At 30.7% G+C, this 18,215-nt stretch overlaps 1 protein-coding gene across 1 annotated transcript in view; it reads right to left on the bottom strand.

The window, feature by feature from the left end:
• Positions 1–5,270: 5,270 nt before the first annotated feature.
• LOC106466527 (GTPase HRas) overlaps positions 5,271–18,215 on the bottom strand; it is a 31,948-nt gene continuing 19,003 nt past the window's right edge. The window contains exons 3-9 of the mRNA XM_013926819.2: positions 17,910–17,938; positions 16,318–16,402; positions 15,849–15,951; positions 11,899–11,938; positions 9,704–9,864; positions 6,830–6,904; positions 5,271–5,924 (exon numbers count right to left, since the gene is read on the bottom strand). Coding sequence (XP_013782273.1) covers positions 6,833–6,904; positions 9,704–9,864; positions 11,899–11,938; positions 15,849–15,951; positions 16,318–16,402; positions 17,910–17,938 — 490 coding nt within the window. The 3' untranslated portion in view covers positions 5,271–5,924; positions 6,830–6,832. The remainder of the gene's footprint in view (positions 5,925–6,829; positions 6,905–9,703; positions 9,865–11,898; positions 11,939–15,848; positions 15,952–16,317; positions 16,403–17,909; positions 17,939–18,215) is intronic.

Genomic DNA, 18,215 nt, shown 5'->3' with positions numbered 1-18,215 from the left:
TTTGGTGTGACGGGATTCGAACCCGCAGATTGCGAGTCGAGTACCCTAACCACCTGGCCATGCCGGGCCTCAGATAGGAGATTCAGAATTTCCAAGACGAGGATATCCCTTGTACTTAATGGCATTAGAAAACACAGGAATGTGCATCAATTTAAGGAACATGTGAATGATAAGATCATTCCAAGCGAAGCGTGAGGAATATTAAAATCTAAATGGAGAAATACCTTACCTTTCGGTCAGTTGTAAAATAACAATCTCAAGTCGCATTATTTTTGTTTCTCCGGATTAATATAAAGATTGTGAACAGTGTCACAAACTATTATTTTCAATGAAAATAATGTTATACATACAGATTTGGAATTGTGTCTTTTTTTAAAAGAAATCACATCTGTAATTGATAAGTTGGAATTAAAAAACACACGCACACATATTCTTGGAGAGGACCGGTTAAACCTGATAAGGACCGGTTAAAATTCCTGGAGGACGAGTAAGAATTTCTTGAAGGACTGGTTAGAAATTTTGCGAATTTCGAACCCTGATGTATATATATATTGAACTTTTAGCACCAAAGAACTTGATTCATGGAATATTTTATGCGTCACCAAAGCTACTCGGCAATACGTGTTAAAATAATCTAGAAATTAAAGCTGATATACGTCATGTCTTATGAGAGAGATAACGCAAACTTCCAAGTTACTCAGTAAAGAACACTATGTACGAAAGTTGTAGTTACAAGAATTATCATGTAACATATAACGTGCAAAATATTTCACGTGAGTGTTAGCCAATAAATAATCTACCTTTTTTTTTTCCTTTATCAAATATAATATTTACTTCTCTTCACTTGATGTTGATTGCGCACATGAACCCTATACAGAAGTCCCCCGGTGGGGCAGCGGTAAGTTAACGGATTTACAATGATAAATCCGGGGTTCAATTCCCCGCTGCAGACACAGCAGATATCCAAATATGGTTTTGCTGTAAAACAAACAATCTACCCTATAAAGACAACTTAACGTGAGGCAAAAACAGATACATCAGTTTCACTTTTTGTTTCTAATAAGCGTTGAAGTCGTCAGTCCGGATCAAACCTAGGTTGCCAGCCAATATGAAATCTTCCTTGCAACAAATGCACCGTTGGTATAGTGCTTTTGTTAGTAACTGGGGACGAAGGATGTCAGAGTGCTCATCAACTCCCCTCCCCTCATTGCTATTTTTCCATATGAACAAATGAAATAATCCCGCCAATTACCCATATGTGTGTAAAAACATTCTATACAGATAGTAGGTTTTAAAGTTTGCACATTGTCATGCAATTCTTCCGAACTTCAATAAACTTTTAGATGACTATCTTTAAACATTAAGTTAGGTTTTCTAGCATCCCCTGAGGCACGCGCAGATCGTTTACTCAAATGTTTCTCTACTGTTTCTTTTCGGTGGCAACAAGTTTACTTACCATGAAATGATTTTTACCTCCTGTAAGAGGAACTGGCTGTTACAAGAAACGCTCCATTAGTATTTTTTTCTTATTAGTTTATAAAGCCTTTACCCTATCTAAATATAATCAATAAGGCCTGCCTTAAGTTTAACAGACAATATAATAAATATGTAGTGCATGATTTGAGTGGCAGATTAACAAAGACACTTCTTAAAATAGGGGCTATGACAGCGACTACCACTATGTTCTTTTTCTTTGATTCATATGCCTTTATAAGGTGAGGATTAGATAAATATAAAAGTAGTAACTCCGTCCTTGATACGTAAAAAGGTAGCTTATAGTCAAAACTTTCTTTCAATGTCAATAGCCTCCCATGGCTCAGACGTAATCTTGAAGGCCTATTAAGCTAAAATTCGAGGTTAGAAGTCTGCGTTAGGAACAGCAGATTGTGACATTGTGCAGCTTTACGATTAACAAAACACTCACAGAGCCAATAAATCAAGTGAGAAGTGCTGCCATCTATGGGCGTTATAGACTAGTTAGTAAAATATGCATAATACCAAACCATTCACTTTTTTTGTAAAATAACAAGTTTTTGCTTCTCCGATTGTTGAGATACGAACAAGAAAATTATATTAAAGAAAACTTTCACTGGCAAAGTATTTTTGTTCTAGTGATTATACAAATACCTCCACAAAACAGCGTTTAAACATCCCCAGTAAGTCATGTTTTCATGATATTGTGCTATTATTTGTTCGTAATAATTGTGGTCCAAGGAAATTGCACAGATTTTTCTCTTGGTATATAAATGATTTATGCCAGTATTTTAAAAAAAAAGCAAAATCATTGTCAAGAACAGACAAAAAAATAGCACACAAACGTGGTGTCTGTTGCACCATACTTTTAAAAGCATCACTTTAGGGGTCTAACCAGTAAAACAAAGCTAGCATTTTGGAATATCACTGATGAGAAGAAATTATTTAACGCCATTTTTTAACTCTTCAAAACATATAAATAATCTTGAATAATACAGCCAGAGATAATATAGAATAATTTGAGAAACTACGGTATTATGCATCTTGTTTGTGAGTACGTACAAAGGAAAAGATTTTTAAATACACATAAACAGAAAAAGTATTTTTTTTTTTAATTTCGCGCAAAGCTACACGAGAGCTATCTGCGCTAGCCGTCCCTAATTTAGCAGTGTAAGACTAGAGGGAAGGCAGCTGGTCACCACCACCCACCGCCAACTCTTGGGCTACTCTTTTACCAACGAATAGTGGGATTGATCGTCACATTATACCGCCCCACGGCTGAAAGGGAGAGAATGTTTGGTAGGACGGGAATTCGAACCCGCGACCCTCAAATTGCGAGTCGAGCGTCCATACATCATTTAGTGATAATAAAACATTTATGAACAACCGAGTCTGAAAGTTTTACAAGTGCCCTACATGAACATTTAAACATTAAGCTATGCGTGGTCACTGCTAAAATCCGTTAAGAAATATTTAATGTGTACTTTGGATTAGCTTTAATATTTATATATTTAGTTTCAATGATCCACTCGGAGATGCGATAATTGTTTATGAACTTTCTGAGCTTAGCAAAGATCTTTGCGAATCGCTAAATTTGATGATCTTCCCACTTCTCCCATTTTTTAATTGTAAGTCAATCTTGTAAAATTCATTTAATACTGAAATATTACGTGTTACAGAACAAGTTAGTATCATAAGATCCATACATTACTATATAACAAAAAAAAAAAATTTTTTTCTTCATATAATAATAATAGGCCTACAAAGTTAGCATGTGGTCAGAAGATACAAATATTATTCTTGCCATTTATAAATTAAGAGAGATAAAGCGTTAACTATACAGTTATTTTTATTTCTCAATTAAATCAAACCTCTTTCGATGACAAGAAACCCACTTGTGCTTGAATGGGTAATGAGGAAAAAAACTTTAATACAAGTTTAACATATCAGCAAATGTACAACGTTTCGACAAGGTACTTAATGATAACAAAACCTTGTACATTCGATGTTAAACTTATATTAAAAGTTTTTCATCGTTACCCATTCAAGCCGTCTCCAAGCATTATAAATAAAGCATCTGAGTGAATAAAACAGCAGTGTACCAGAGGCATCGGTGGTGGGGATAAAATGTACCAGAGGCCTTTGGGCTATTAAAATGTACCAGAGGCCTTTGGGCTATTAAAATGTAGCAGTGTACCCGAGGCATCAGGGTTAATAAAATGTAGCAATGTACCCGGGACATCAGGATTAATAAAATGTAGCAATGTACCCGGGACATCAGGATTAATAAAATGTAGCAGTGTACCCGGGGCATCAGGGTTAATAAAATGTAGAAGTGTACCCGGGGCATCAGGGTTAATAAAATGTAGCAATGTACCCGGGGCATCAGGGTTAATAAAATGTAGCAATGTACCCGGGGCAGTCAGGGTTAATAAAATGTAGCAATGTATCCGGGGCATCAGGGGGAATAAAATGTAGCAATGTACCCGGGGCATCAGGGTTAATAAAATGTAGCAATGTACCAAAGGCATTTGAGTTATTAAAAAATAGTGATGTACCAATTCATAACCTAAGAAAGGTAAAGCATACAACATACACTTTTGTATTTATTTCTTAATTGGATCAGGCCTCTCAGTGAATACAATGTAGCAATGTTCCATAATCATTTCAATTGAAATGTAGTAGCATACCAGAGATTTTTGAATTAATAAAATAATGTAGCAGAAGTCTTTGGATTTAAAAAGTGTAGCAGAGGACTCAATAATAGTAAAAGGTTAATTTGTGGGCCATAGTTGATATAAAAGTATTCAACAGTTAAATCTCTGTCATTTTTTTCAATCAAATCTTGGACTTGTCTAACTTAAGACAAAGTACGATGTAATACCTGTCAAACTCGAAGGTTTTTTTATTTGTTTTTTAACAATATGATTGTTCTGTAGAGTAGAGAAACCAGTTTCTCACTAATGTAATGAATTAAGTAAGCAACCTGGTGTTTTAAAGGGGCCTTTTTTATTCAGTATTGTTCAAACTAAAAAAAAAAGATTAAACAGATATGCTTTTTTGGAATTTTTTTCAAATGATGAAGTTATTTATACATGGTTCTCAAGCTTATTTTCAAATTACAGAAAACAGCATACAATCAGGTAACCAAATACCTAATTCTTTCATCCATCCCGGTTAAGTCGAGAATTATCACACCAAAAGACTGGGAAAATTTACTACACAAGAGTCCACCAATAATATAACAACAGCACTATAATGAGATTACTATGATAAAATAAATCCTACAGTATAATAATACAATATTAAATCTGCAATATTTGCCGACTTCAAAATTATAAACATATCAAAAATTACTAAATTAAAATGTCAAGCTACTTACAAAAGAAACAGATTAGTGTACAAAAAATATATATCCTTACAATTAGAATTAATACTTAATCTCTAAATTCTACTCAAAAATACGATGAAACGAGTACAAAATACTCTGAGAACAACATCAGGGAAAACTTAAGTAAACAATGAAGACAGGATCATTTTCCATTCACATTCTCAAAATAAAATATACAACAAATTAACATTCCATTCAGAGTTACATTCATAGGTTTAGTTAAATCAACCCATGCTCAGTAGCCACAGAAGTGATCAACAATAGTATGTTTAGCCCCATCAAAACAGTCAATAGAGTATTTAGTTAAGCACTTCAGAAAACATGGAAATAACAGATGAAAACAACAATTAAAAAATTGTTGAAATAACCTTGAAAATGGCAAACAGTACATATATATATATATATATTTTTCCTTCTTTTTAGACAGAATTTTAAATTATTACTTCTTGAGTGTCTTTATGGCTTTCTCTTGTTATACCTCTAAATGACCATTCCCTTTGACCTCCCTCCACATGATGTAATAAACAAGTTGTTAGCTGCTACTTCTATTCAGTTCTGATATTATCCACAGATATGTTTGAAAGAGCACACCTACAAAGTTTTCACTGGAATATGTGGTGAAATATCATTAGCAGAACCAGTCATGTTGGGGCAGTTTCCTGGAACTGGCTAACACACAATCATTCAAAATATTTAAGCTTCCTAAATGAGTGGGACAAGACCAGTATAAGCAAAAAAAAATAAAAAAGAATTTAAATTTCAATCAGCCTTCAAACATTAGTTAAGAACGCATGACAATCATAAAAGTTCAAAATCACAGTCACATAGTGCCAATGTTTGATCTGGAAACAAAGGAAAGATTCAAAAACAAAAGAAGAAGAAGGTAGAGTAGATCATCACCCTTTCCACTTCCTTTGTGTGTGATGTATAGGTTTGAAGCAGAACTTGCTTTGCTGTTATTAAGCACACACAGATTCGGTAGGTGTCACATACAACAGACTTTCCACAAACATGGCTGCAGATAGGGTTGTAAAATCATTACTTGTGTTTCAGACTCGAACTGAAAAAAAATAACATTTACAGCAGAGTTATTTCTAAGAACAGAGGCAAAACCATATTACATAAACATAAAAAAAAGAAGGAAAAACACTGATATTTCTTATTCGTAGGTAACTCTCATATCTATTGGAAATAGATAATTTATATTTGTCACAGCTACTACGTAAAAAATAATTCCTTCCAGATATTTTCTGTTCCATAAAAACAGTCAAAAACCTAAGGAACTTTCAATGTTTTCTTTCAATTAGATTATTAGGCTTATCAGGGGAAGGTAAGCTTTTCATTTAAATAAAAGTGCAATTTATAAAACTTGGGACAAGGTACATATCTCTGTTTTGTCTTTATATTTCATCTTTTACCACCATTCCTTTTCAATGCTGTACTTTTTTCTCATTGAATATTTAATTATATACATGGGTTCTCATTACTATGACCTTTGGCCTCATAGAAAAGTATCAAGCCCTCTATAATTTCTTCAAATTAGTTTTATCAGGCAAACTTCTACAATTATTTTAAGAACTGCTTGTTTGTCAACACCAAGGTTTATCTAGCTTATCTGATGTATAAGCATATGACACGACTGGTAAGAACTGTATCAAATGACCCAATTTTCTTCATGAACTATTTCTCCCAGACAAATCTGTTTTTAAGGATCACAAGCATAACACAATGGAATTTCAATGCAGAATGTTCAAACAACATATAGGATAGGACACGTTCATATATATATAAAAGGCCAAAATTTGGAAAATGAAATTCAGGTGGAAAAATGTCTTTTGGCATAAGGTTTGTTTTGGTACTATTTACAAAAACTTTCATGACGTGGCATTCTGGACCTTTAAACCACTTTGTCCTTCATATCTTTGTTTTATCTTCTGAACAAACCTTCAAGAAAAATTCTCTTACCATTTACAGAATAGTACACTTTCTTTTTCTAATTTTATCCCTGTGCTTCTTCTTATCTTTTCCTTTTCGCTCTCTCTGAAAAATAGATTTGAATTTGATGTTTCAAATGAAATAATAATCAATTTCCTGCAGAAGTAAAAATACATCATGTTTAAACACCTTACAATAAAAACAACAAAGAATGGTGTAAAATTAATTCTCTTAACCAACTATTATTTTTTTTAAACATTTTCACTGTTGTAAAAAATAAGATAAATATATTATTATCAACTATACATTTGGATTAATTGCTTTTACATTAAGTACGTACACCAAGTTTCATTGTAACAAAAAGAAACTCTCTAGTTAACAGTTTTATAGTGTTGCCATAATTTACACAGATATAAACTATTTCTATTTTAAGTGTGTAATAAACTAGTATATACTGGTTTGGAGAAAGAAATTAATATTTTCATTAATACCTGTTTTACATGAAATTACATGCCCTAAGAAAATGTTCTAAAATAAACTGATATTTTCATAAGCCAAAAATACAAGTTTAAAGAGATCAGAAATGAGGAAAACAAAGACAAATATTTCATTTATTACAATCATGGTTTCACCAGTAAACGCATCAACATCATGGTCATAACAAATATTTGTGAAACATACAATTGTCCTTGTCTTCCTCAATTCTGTAATTATCGAGTTTTGTCAAGTACCAACGATTTCAAGTATCAATTATTCAAGAGCTCATTCATATCTCTTGGAATAAAACTGTTTTTGAACAATTAATAATTTATGCCTAAATTTTTAATTTCTTTTGTAAGTGTACATGTTTTACAGATAAAAAAAAAAACCCATTCTACTAAACCGGTATATCTAATTTTTCCAGTGGACAGAAAAAGGGAGATTAAGTAAGATAGGTAGTTTTATTTTAAAAGTAATGGTAAAAGCAATAGCAGCCCCCGAGTCATAGAAAACGTGACAACATATTCTTTAAGATTAGATTCCTAGCTGAAAAAAGTTATATGAGATTTGTAAGGTATCTTAGAGCATCTGGGTGGGAGTTAAAACATAACCTTAGTAAGTATGATCAAGACTTCCCAACATGAAACATTTTCAATAACATCCAACAATGAATAAAATTCTAACAGTTGTGGAATGTGGGCTTACAAACAGGAAAGAGGCCATGCAAGGTTTTACCAGTTTACTCAAACATCTACTGGATAAAATTCTAATAGCTGTGGATTTTAGGCTTAAAAACAGGAAAGAGGCCATGCAAGGTTTTACCAGTTTACTCAAACACCTACTGGATAAAATTCTAATAGTTGTGGAATTTAGGCTTAAAAACAGGAAAGAGGCCATGCAAGGTTTTACCAGTTCACTCAAACATCTACTGGATAAAATTCTAATAGTTGTGGAATATAGGCTTAAAAACAGGAAGGAGGTCATGCAAGGTTTTATCAGTTCAATTAAACTTTCAACAATGGATAAAATTCTAATAGTTGTGGAATGTGGGCTTACAAACAGGAAAGAGGCCATGCAAAGTTTTATCAGTTCAGTCATAAGAATTTGCACTTAAGTCTGTCTCTTATTTGTCAAAAACAAAAAAGTTGATTTTAACATTACGGGATCACATATGGAAATCAAAGAGAGGAAGGTATCCCATGGAAAAATGAAGGCCTTTTAGTCTGTATTCTGTATTTCTTATCTCAAAGTGAATAAAACCAATAAGAAATTTCTACAGATTAATCATGTAAGACTCCTAGTCAATTAACAGAAGCATAACCTAACTAAAAAAGCATAAATGAAAATAGAGATACAAGTCAACAAGAAAAACACATGATGTTTTGTAAACCATAAAACTTATACAGTAATCTCAATCACTTCTGAACATTAAACTCAGAAACAAACAAACAAACTCCCATAATTTCAAAAGTGAATGTTGAGCTTTGTCTGCATATGCAGCTTTTCAAAAACAGCACAGGTAGCGACCACCATAAACAGGAGGCAGACATCATAGTTTGTTTGTCTGCATATGTAGCTTTTCAAAAACAGCACAGGTAGCGACCACCATAAACAGGAGGCAGACATCAGTTTGTTTGTCTGCATATGCAGCTTTTCAAAAACAGCACAGGTAGCGACCACCATAAACAGGAGGCAGACATCATAGTTTGTTTGTCTGCATATGCAGCTTTTCAAAAACAGCACAGGTAGCGACCACCATAAACAGTAGGCAGACATCATAGTTTGCAACATACACACACACACACACATATACACATACAAGATGTAAAGATTGCAGTGGCAAAGTACAAGAAGTTATAATAATTAGGTAAGAAAAAAATCTTAAAAACTAAAATAAACATTTGCATCTAAGGTCCAAACTCTTTCAAATTATCCAAAAATCTAACATAGGAAATAGAAATGCAACACAAAGATAAATGTTCAAACAAGAATGAGCCAGATAAAAAATAAAATAAAAACAGATGCTAGGATCTGATTACAGGAGTGTCACAAGATACAGTAGTTATGAAAATAACTGTTACTTCTTTGAAAGCAATAATTTTTTTATATGACATTACTCAGCTACACTTGCATTATTCTGCTACCACTACTTCAAACTTAAAAGAAAACAACAACAAAGGGTAAGTCTTCATAATTAAACAATCTAACTTATGAACTATCAATTTTTGTTTTAACATTAATATTTAATAACTTATTTCAGACTTAAGCATTTAATGTTTTAATAATAAAAGTTATTTGTTGTCATTGAACAACATTATAACAAAGTGCAAGTTACAGGGTTATGATATGAACACTGAACAAAAAGCTCCCCCCCCCCAACTCCCTTACATAGCCAAGAAATGTGTGGTTAATTCCACTACTTACATCTTTACGTATTTCTCGTACCAAGGTGTAGAAGGCATCATCCACTCCCATTCTTGTTTTAGCAGAGGTTTCTATAAATGGGATTCCATAATTTTTTGCTACTTCTGCTGCCTGTTTCATGTCAACTGCCCTGGTTGGGAGGTCACATTTATTTCCTACCACTGAAAGGAACGACAAAAATATCTATTAATACTCAAAGAGTACCTGTACTGTATGACTTAAACTCCTCAATACAAATTTCAAAAAGCATCTAGGTACAGTATATGCAAAGGTTTCAGTTATGTTATTCTTTAGTGCCAATTTTTTTGTTGAATTGTTTTTTTTCTTACTTTACATAACAGTTCTTCATGAAAAAGAGATAATAATAAATTATTCCAAGAATGAAAATAATGAAGCTCAGAAACTCCAAGTAAGCATATAAAAATATAAAGTAAGATTTAATACCTGTATTTTGAACATAACTTATTTTGTAGTTAATAAAAAATATTCAAACTCTCCCCTCAAAATAAACAAGCAAGTTCATTGAAATATATTCTATATACCTCTTAATATTAAATTTACAAAAGACAGTAAAAAACAAAAATAATCATGCAGAATGTTACAAGTTATGTGTTTATATAATGCAAGTAGTTATTACCTATGATGTCCAATAATATACAGTCAGCTCATTATAATAAATTTGCATGTATTTTTTTTTTTGTCTTTTGCTATTAATTTTCAACAAAATTATTTCATGCTATTTAGCAGTCTTTAAAATCCATGAATGTTTATTTCAACTGGAGTCAGTGGCATTCCAGTAGAGGAACCCCAATCAAATTGGCCATTCATTAAAATTTGGCAACCAATAAGTCATTTTGGTAAAATTATAACCTTCAGGTTTTTAAAACACGTGAGAAATGAGAATCACATTAACGTCCTGAATCGTGCAACATTTGCTTTACCGAATGATAACAAGAAATTTTGAATTGGATTGTTATTTATCATTTAAATTGTTTTCATTAACCCACAACTCATATTTATTTGCAGTTGAGGATTTTGAAAATCTAACTACCATTGAGAAGAAAGCTTTAACTTTTTACAAACTTGGCACTCCCTTGTTATTTACAGTTTTGAATTTTTTTGTAATTTAGCCTCCTACACTGATTATATCAAATGACTTTTCAGTACTATTGGTTTTTGAAAATTCAACAATAATCAAGAGAGAAACTTTAAATCTCACCTATTCCTGTGGAGTTTGGTTCAACAAATCAAATGCAAAAATCATTTGGAAAGTAAAAAAAAAAAAAATACTTTCCCAACATTTTGAGATGTGGGTACATTATTCAGTCTGACAAGAGTATCCCAAGAGCTGGTGGCGAATGGTGTTGATTAGCCACCCATTTCCTCTTGTGTGTCACTTAAAAATTAGAGACAGCTAGATCAGATAGCCTTCGTGTAGTTTTGTACAAAATTAAACAAATAAACAAAGCTTATGGTGTTGAATTCCATGTTCATTAGCCTTTCCCAACTTAAAAATTGTTTATTCTCTATTCATTTTCAAACAAGATTTAAATGAATTAAAATATAGTCTCATAAATTTTGTTGTCACTACAACTAAAATGAGCATTCAATAATATGAAAAAAGTGACAACAAGATTTCAAATCAAGTACGACACACAGGACTACTTGTTAATTACGGCTTGCAAACAAGGCATCACAATCATTATCCACTCAAGTGATATTTTAAATAGATGGGTGCAAGCTAAGAAGAGATCTATAGATGACTGTACCATATTGTTTCACTTGTCAATAAAACATAGGTTTAAAGATTTATTCACAAATATTTAATAAGGTAAGAAAAAAAAAACAGTTGCAAGCATAATGCAGCAAAGGTTCAGATTTGCGAGTCCTGGATATCTATTTTGTTTTCCATATAACAATTTGTTTATGTACAAGTTTAGAATTATAATTTTCAGCATCTTATGTATTGCATGCTGCAATTTTTCTTAGTTTAAGAGCTCGTGAGTTGGGTCTAGACTTCTTTCAATCAGATTTTTTCTTTCATTTTGCAAAATCTTTGATTTAATTTGCTAAAATTGGTTGTTCTCTTTTTGCCAGTTTTGCCTATTAAGAGTGGCCATATGGATAAATAATACAAGGTGACCTTTTTTATATCACAAAGTCTTGCCTCATCAAATGGTAAAAATTTTACTTACACACCATAGGTACATCATCTGCATCTTTCACACGCTTTATCTGCAATAAGAGAAAATAAACTTCATTATCAATAGTCTTAGCAGTGCTTATTCACATAATTTTGACTGTATCGTAAACATGCTGTGATATCAAATACACGTGTAATTTATGATACGACTTTTCCAGCTCATAGCTTATTGTAACACTTGCCAATTTAGCCATTTGTAATAGCTTTCTCATCTCTGGTTAGATAGAAATATCTTAGTTATTATGTTAAGTGATGAAACTATATTAAGTTAGCAGAAAGAAACAGGATATGCAAAAACCATTATTCTACTAAAAAGAAAAAAACAACAACATTAATTGAATCACAACATTTGACAAAAATCTCCTTAAAATGGAAAGAATTCAATTTTTAAACAACTGCATTGTTATGTGAAGAGATAAAGTACCGATTGTTGATTAAAAATAACTAATTAATACTCAAATATAATTAATTACAACTGACAAATATCACAAAATTTCAGAGTTCAAAGTACCTTTATAATTTGAATGATCTTATATTTATAAAAATAGCCTCAGAATCCTTAAACTGATAAACTTTTAAACTATCTCAAAGCAGCGAGAAATATTTTTTGGGAGTTTCTGTTTAGAGGCTGGTGAAAATGGAGTTTGACTACAAAACATTTGGTGTAGGATGCTTTCAAAATTCAGCTTTCAAGCTTAACTTGTTAACAGCAGGTTTAAACAAATATCTGGAATATAATTTAACATAATAACTCTCAGAAAATTACAATAATACCATGTATTAAAAAAGTTTGTTTTTCCATTAAAATATATTTCAAGATCAAAGAATGTCAACCAACTTAAAAATAGTGGTATTGTTATGAAACAAATGTATTAATTTATACTACATGTGGTTCCAAGTGTAAATTTTATTATTCGTGTAAAATCAATAGTAAATATCATTAATTATTTGACAAAGAAAGTACTGGTCTTCTTTTACTTAGGAAATGATGACAGTAAAAAAAAAAAGTACAATCCCTGCAATATACTACATTTTAGAGGATTTGTGGAAAAATCCAAATAAAATTTGTTTGTTCTTTTTTCTATCATTAAAAGTAGAGCCAGTATACACTTACTTAGGACTACTCATTAATACAAGTTCTTAACAATTTCCAAAGCAGTTCAAACCTGTTCCCTATGCTTGTTACATTGTTTTCTGGTGTCATATATTTTGAGGTTTCATTTTGAACAAATATAAATACTTAGAGGAATCACTAATTCTTTCTTCTCATGATGACAAGCTGTTTAATTAGTTACTTCTAATCAGTTATTCGTGGGATTAGGCTTCACTATGAATTTTTTTTCTTATTTTAAAATACCAATAGTAACAACAGATATGTGAAGGATAAAAATCTATGTAGACTGTGTTCATAATAAACAAAACAGGAAATTAAATGGACTTGAAACTGACTGAAAATATATATGTCCGATAAATACAACAGCTGCCACAAAAAAGCAAAAAGAAAAATTAATCTCGGAGCATTTGACCTTCCTGAAGCAAGCAAAGAAATATTTTTAATTAATTAATTTTTTTAAAAGACACAAAAATATTTTGTTTAGACTCGGAATTTAAATTTTCTTTTGTTGTTTATCAGAAACTTCCATTTTATATACATCCAGTCAATTTCCTTATTTCCTTTTCCATCTTTATTTTGCCAATTGAAGTGATCACCATTTCCATATACAAGTTGTAAAAAAAAGCAAAGAATGATAAATATTTATCAATAACTCATGATTTGAACATTCAAAATATTGTCAGGTCAGGTTCATTAAAAACATTTTTTGCTAACGATATTCTTGGTAAAAATCGTTTTATATCTAATAAATATACTTTGTTTTCAATTAATTATAAGCTTGCTTTTATTTGTGTGCATTGATTGAATATGATAAATATTCAATAAAAAAAGATATGAATAACTAGGATATTTTGTACATCAATACTGTACTCTCTAAACCTAATAAGGTTTACTTTATATCTTGTCATACAAGAAAGGTGCCAAAATTTTCAAGTACAATTTAACACAAAAATACTTCCAAAAACAAAAATAATGTCTAAAGAAACTATTAAAAAAAATCCCAAATCTGTGGTTTGTTCCTAAATCTTCTAAACTTTCCACTAGATTCCATTGTCCTCACAACACTTTAATTACCAAATGTATTTAAACTATGCCTATAAATATTTTCAGAGCTGCTCTTCATTAGGAGCTGTTCCCACCTTTTTATGATCTAAGAGCAAGTGAATAGAGAATTGTAATAATAAATTGTTAGAAATAGAAAAAAAACAACAGGAAAACAACATTTGGATAATTCTAATCTAAAGCAAAAACCATGCTTTGGAATAAGCAGAAATATTCTGAAAAAATATTGATTAGTGCATTACATACAAGTAAGACTTGTTTGTGTTGTGTAGAAAATGTAATTTGAACATATTTTTTACAATTTTCTTTGCAAGTAACAGTAAATAAATTTGAGTAACAAATCATTAAAATAATGGTAGAATCATTATTTTACGTACATTTTTAATTATTTTATTCTGATTTGCACTATACACCTGAAAGGTGCTCACTAATCCGGAAGGGATGATTTACGTGTTGAATACGCTTTCAAAGTGGAAGATTTTAAATCATAACAAAGGATAAAAAATTTAACAATAGAATCTCAGATGTCTGAATATCCCATAAAAACATATCTTAATGTTCATTAAATGTTCTGCAACATGCTGCTAATGGTACCTCATATTTAAGAATTGGAACTTTAGCCGAAAAAGTATTCTGAACGGCATACAAGTGAGACCAAAAAAACAATATCACAGATATGTTTAATTTTACAAAATAAAATAATTATAATAGTTGAAGCAAATACTCTTCCAATTGAAGCAACAAAACTTTGTGATGCGAGAAAATGTGAAGTATGTAATGAAGTAATGTGAAGTAAAATTATTGTTGAGTCTACATTTTTAAGAATTTTATTCGCTAAAGAAAATTCAGGTTACATAGTTAGATTTTCTTTTTACAATTTGAGAGAAGAAATATTTCTGATGTTCTACATTTTTTTCTGTTCGTGTTACATTATAATAACTGGGACTACAATTTTTGTTACAAAATCATTTTCATTTATAGATATAATAATTATTTTTCCCCATACTGGCTTCAACAATATCATGCACTACTATTTTGAAATTAAATACTTTTAATATTTTAATGTTTAAGAACGTTTGAGGTAGGCTGAAGAAATAATTATCAAATTATTTTTAGAAAGCTGTTCGTAGATATACAGAAATCATTCATCCTTTTTGTACATGAAAAGTTTGTAAAATTAAAAATGAGAGAATTAAATTTTAGATTTAAAATGTGAAGGTTTAATAAACCTATTTCACTTGGCTTTTCTTTTGGTGATATTTTCATTTGTCAAATAAAACTTGTTTGTCATTGTATAGTTCACAGGATTCCCTTTAACAGTTAGGCTTAAGCTTAGCAAGTTCTTAATAGATATATAACACTTTTATAAACTGTTTTTTGATATTCCATAAACATCTTACACAGTTAGTTCGTATTGATAAATGAGATACATCTATGGTAAATTTATCACGAATGTTAAAAATGTTCAAGATAATTAAGTAAGTAACAAAGGAAAAACCCTTAAAACAAAATTCTAAGCTGTCAATTGCTTCACAATGCTGACAATTATTGTTTAATACATGTACTCAATATCTATTTATCTTGTTTTAATAAAAAACATGCAACATTACTTATAATTAGCACAATATAGTGTTACTAAGTAACAAGTCTATGTCACAAAAAAAAGCAGTTCAATTAACTTACAGATGTATCAAACAGTTGGAAAAATACCTGAAAACTAAAAAAAAAAAACTACATTAACATTAAATTTTTAAGCCTACACTCACTTGTTCACGATACATGCTGATGTCTTCAAATGATTTTGAATTGTTGACTGCAAAAACTAAGAGAAAACCTTCTCCAGTACGCATATACTGATCCCTCATTGCACTGAAATATAAATCAGTTACAAATATTGAATACACTAACTTTTTAAATGTTTTTGAGATTCCAACATGGTCATAGAAATGTGTGTGACAGCTGTCACACGAGTCATTTTTTTCTCCACTGCAAAATGATTAACAGTTGAAATGAACTACAACATATAACAGAAGATACTGCCAAGTACTTTTCATACATAACACTTAGCTATGTACTATAATTGCAATATTTAATTAAGCAATAAGGATTTTAGAGAACCCATTCATTCCTGCAGCAAGTACCCAAATTTAATAACAATGAAACACAAGTGAATGGCAGTTTTATTAAAATCATTATATTGGCAATACTATTGCACAAGACTCAGGAAAACACTACCTATATTCTTCTTGACCAGCTGTGTCCAAAATATCCAAAAGGCAAGTTTCCCCATCTATAACCACTTGTTTTCTATAGGAATCCTCTAAGTTGGGGAAAAAAATATATACATACACACGTTACTTAGATGTATACACACACACACGCACACATCACAAAAGTATTATTATAAGCTGTATTTTCAATACTATAATTTAGTTCTATGTTAGAGGGATCTTATAATCATGATGATCCTGTACTACCTGCAATATTCCTGAATGTGAAGAATTGAGAAGATTTCTGAATTATCTAAAAATAAAGGTACATTACAAATATGTGTAACATGTAATGAATGAAAAGTTAATGAGAATTCAATGAAATATCCTGTGAGTATTTCAGACCAGTGTTAGCAGTTAGTTATCAGAGTTCTTTGATCAATTAATATAAGTAAATTTATATGTGAGTTAGGCATTCTATTAGCCACAAATTATCTTATGAAACATTGTAGTTGAACATAAACATACAATCTGTAGCTAATTCATTATTGTTATGTGGGCTGGATTTGGAAATATTTTTACCAAATACCTTAAAATAATCTGCCCAACAATAGGATATTACAACAGTATAACTTTCAACTGAAAGAATTAATCAACTAGACTGAAAGAAAGATCATAAAGCTTAGAGAAACTGACCTACAACACAAACTGTCATAAACCCTTTCTACACCTAAATATTTGGCTTGCAAAACAACATTTTTACCTTACAATATTGATAATAAGCTAGAATATCATGTTGATACCACTAAATTAGGGTAATCTTATAAAATAAATCTACAAACTGATGAACTTGAAAGGTGAATTATAAATCACATGAAGTTGTTTTCCTTGGAAGGAAGAATAAGGATTTGATTCAAGTAACCCAAAACAACAAGGGGTGGATAATCTTCCTGTAACTAAACAGTTTAATTTCTGGAAGGGTAGAACATGAATTGTTCACTTAACATTAGGAATCAAAGTTACAAGCTATGAAACCTTATTGGAAGACTGAGTTATGGGTGAATTTATGGTCTAAATATAAATGTGGGAGGTATCCCACACTTTGCAAAATTTAAAATTCAAAAACAGCTAAAATGGGATAGAAAAAATATATTATTTAAAAACAACACTTCATCACTTTTAATGTGGTATCATCAGGTCTGATTCATGATCAGTTACGTGCATTTATTTTATAGGTTTTAATACTGATTTGTCATCTTTATCAATTCAACTTCAGCTTTTTATCATCTCCCATCCCATACATAGAGTATTGTTTTACAAAAATCACATTCCATAACATAAATCTTTTACTCTGTAATAATGGTAGAATCTAATAATAACATAACAACTAAATAGTTAATATTTCAGTTTAATTGTTATATCAGGTAAGTACATAATACTAATATATTTTATAATGTATCTGTATAATGCCTCTAACAGCATTCAGTCTTCTTATGACTATCATAAACCTAAATGATTTTTGCAGAGTAAATTTAGTCTTTTTCTACAGAAATCTCACATGTTTTTCTAAACATCACAGATAACTATACAGAACATTAAATTTCTGTCTAAACTTACCTATTGTTGGATCATATTCATCCACAAAACTAAAATGAAAAAACATCAACAGTTTTTAGTGAGATTAGAAAAAAGGCTTTTACCTTAAAATTTAAGTTACAATTCTTCAGATTACTTAAAACAATTTATTTTTCTGCCATTGCTTAAAATGAAAGGTTTAAACCATAACAACATAAAACCATACATCTGGTTTTACTACTTGCTCATATGAATTAAATATTAGGATGTCAAGAAATTGATGTTGCATTTTTGGAACACTTTCATAACCACCCCCAAAAAACATACATCACATATAATACTTAAACG

The sequence above is a fragment of the Limulus polyphemus genome, unplaced genomic scaffold (genome assembly GCF_000517525.1).
Source record: "Limulus polyphemus unplaced genomic scaffold, Limulus_polyphemus-2.1.2 Scaffold2290, whole genome shotgun sequence".
In the NCBI taxonomy this organism is placed as follows: domain Eukaryota; kingdom Metazoa; phylum Arthropoda; class Merostomata; order Xiphosura; family Limulidae; genus Limulus; species Limulus polyphemus.
Note: the sequence above shows the minus strand (reverse complement) of the source record. Positions and strands in the feature narration are given on the sequence as shown.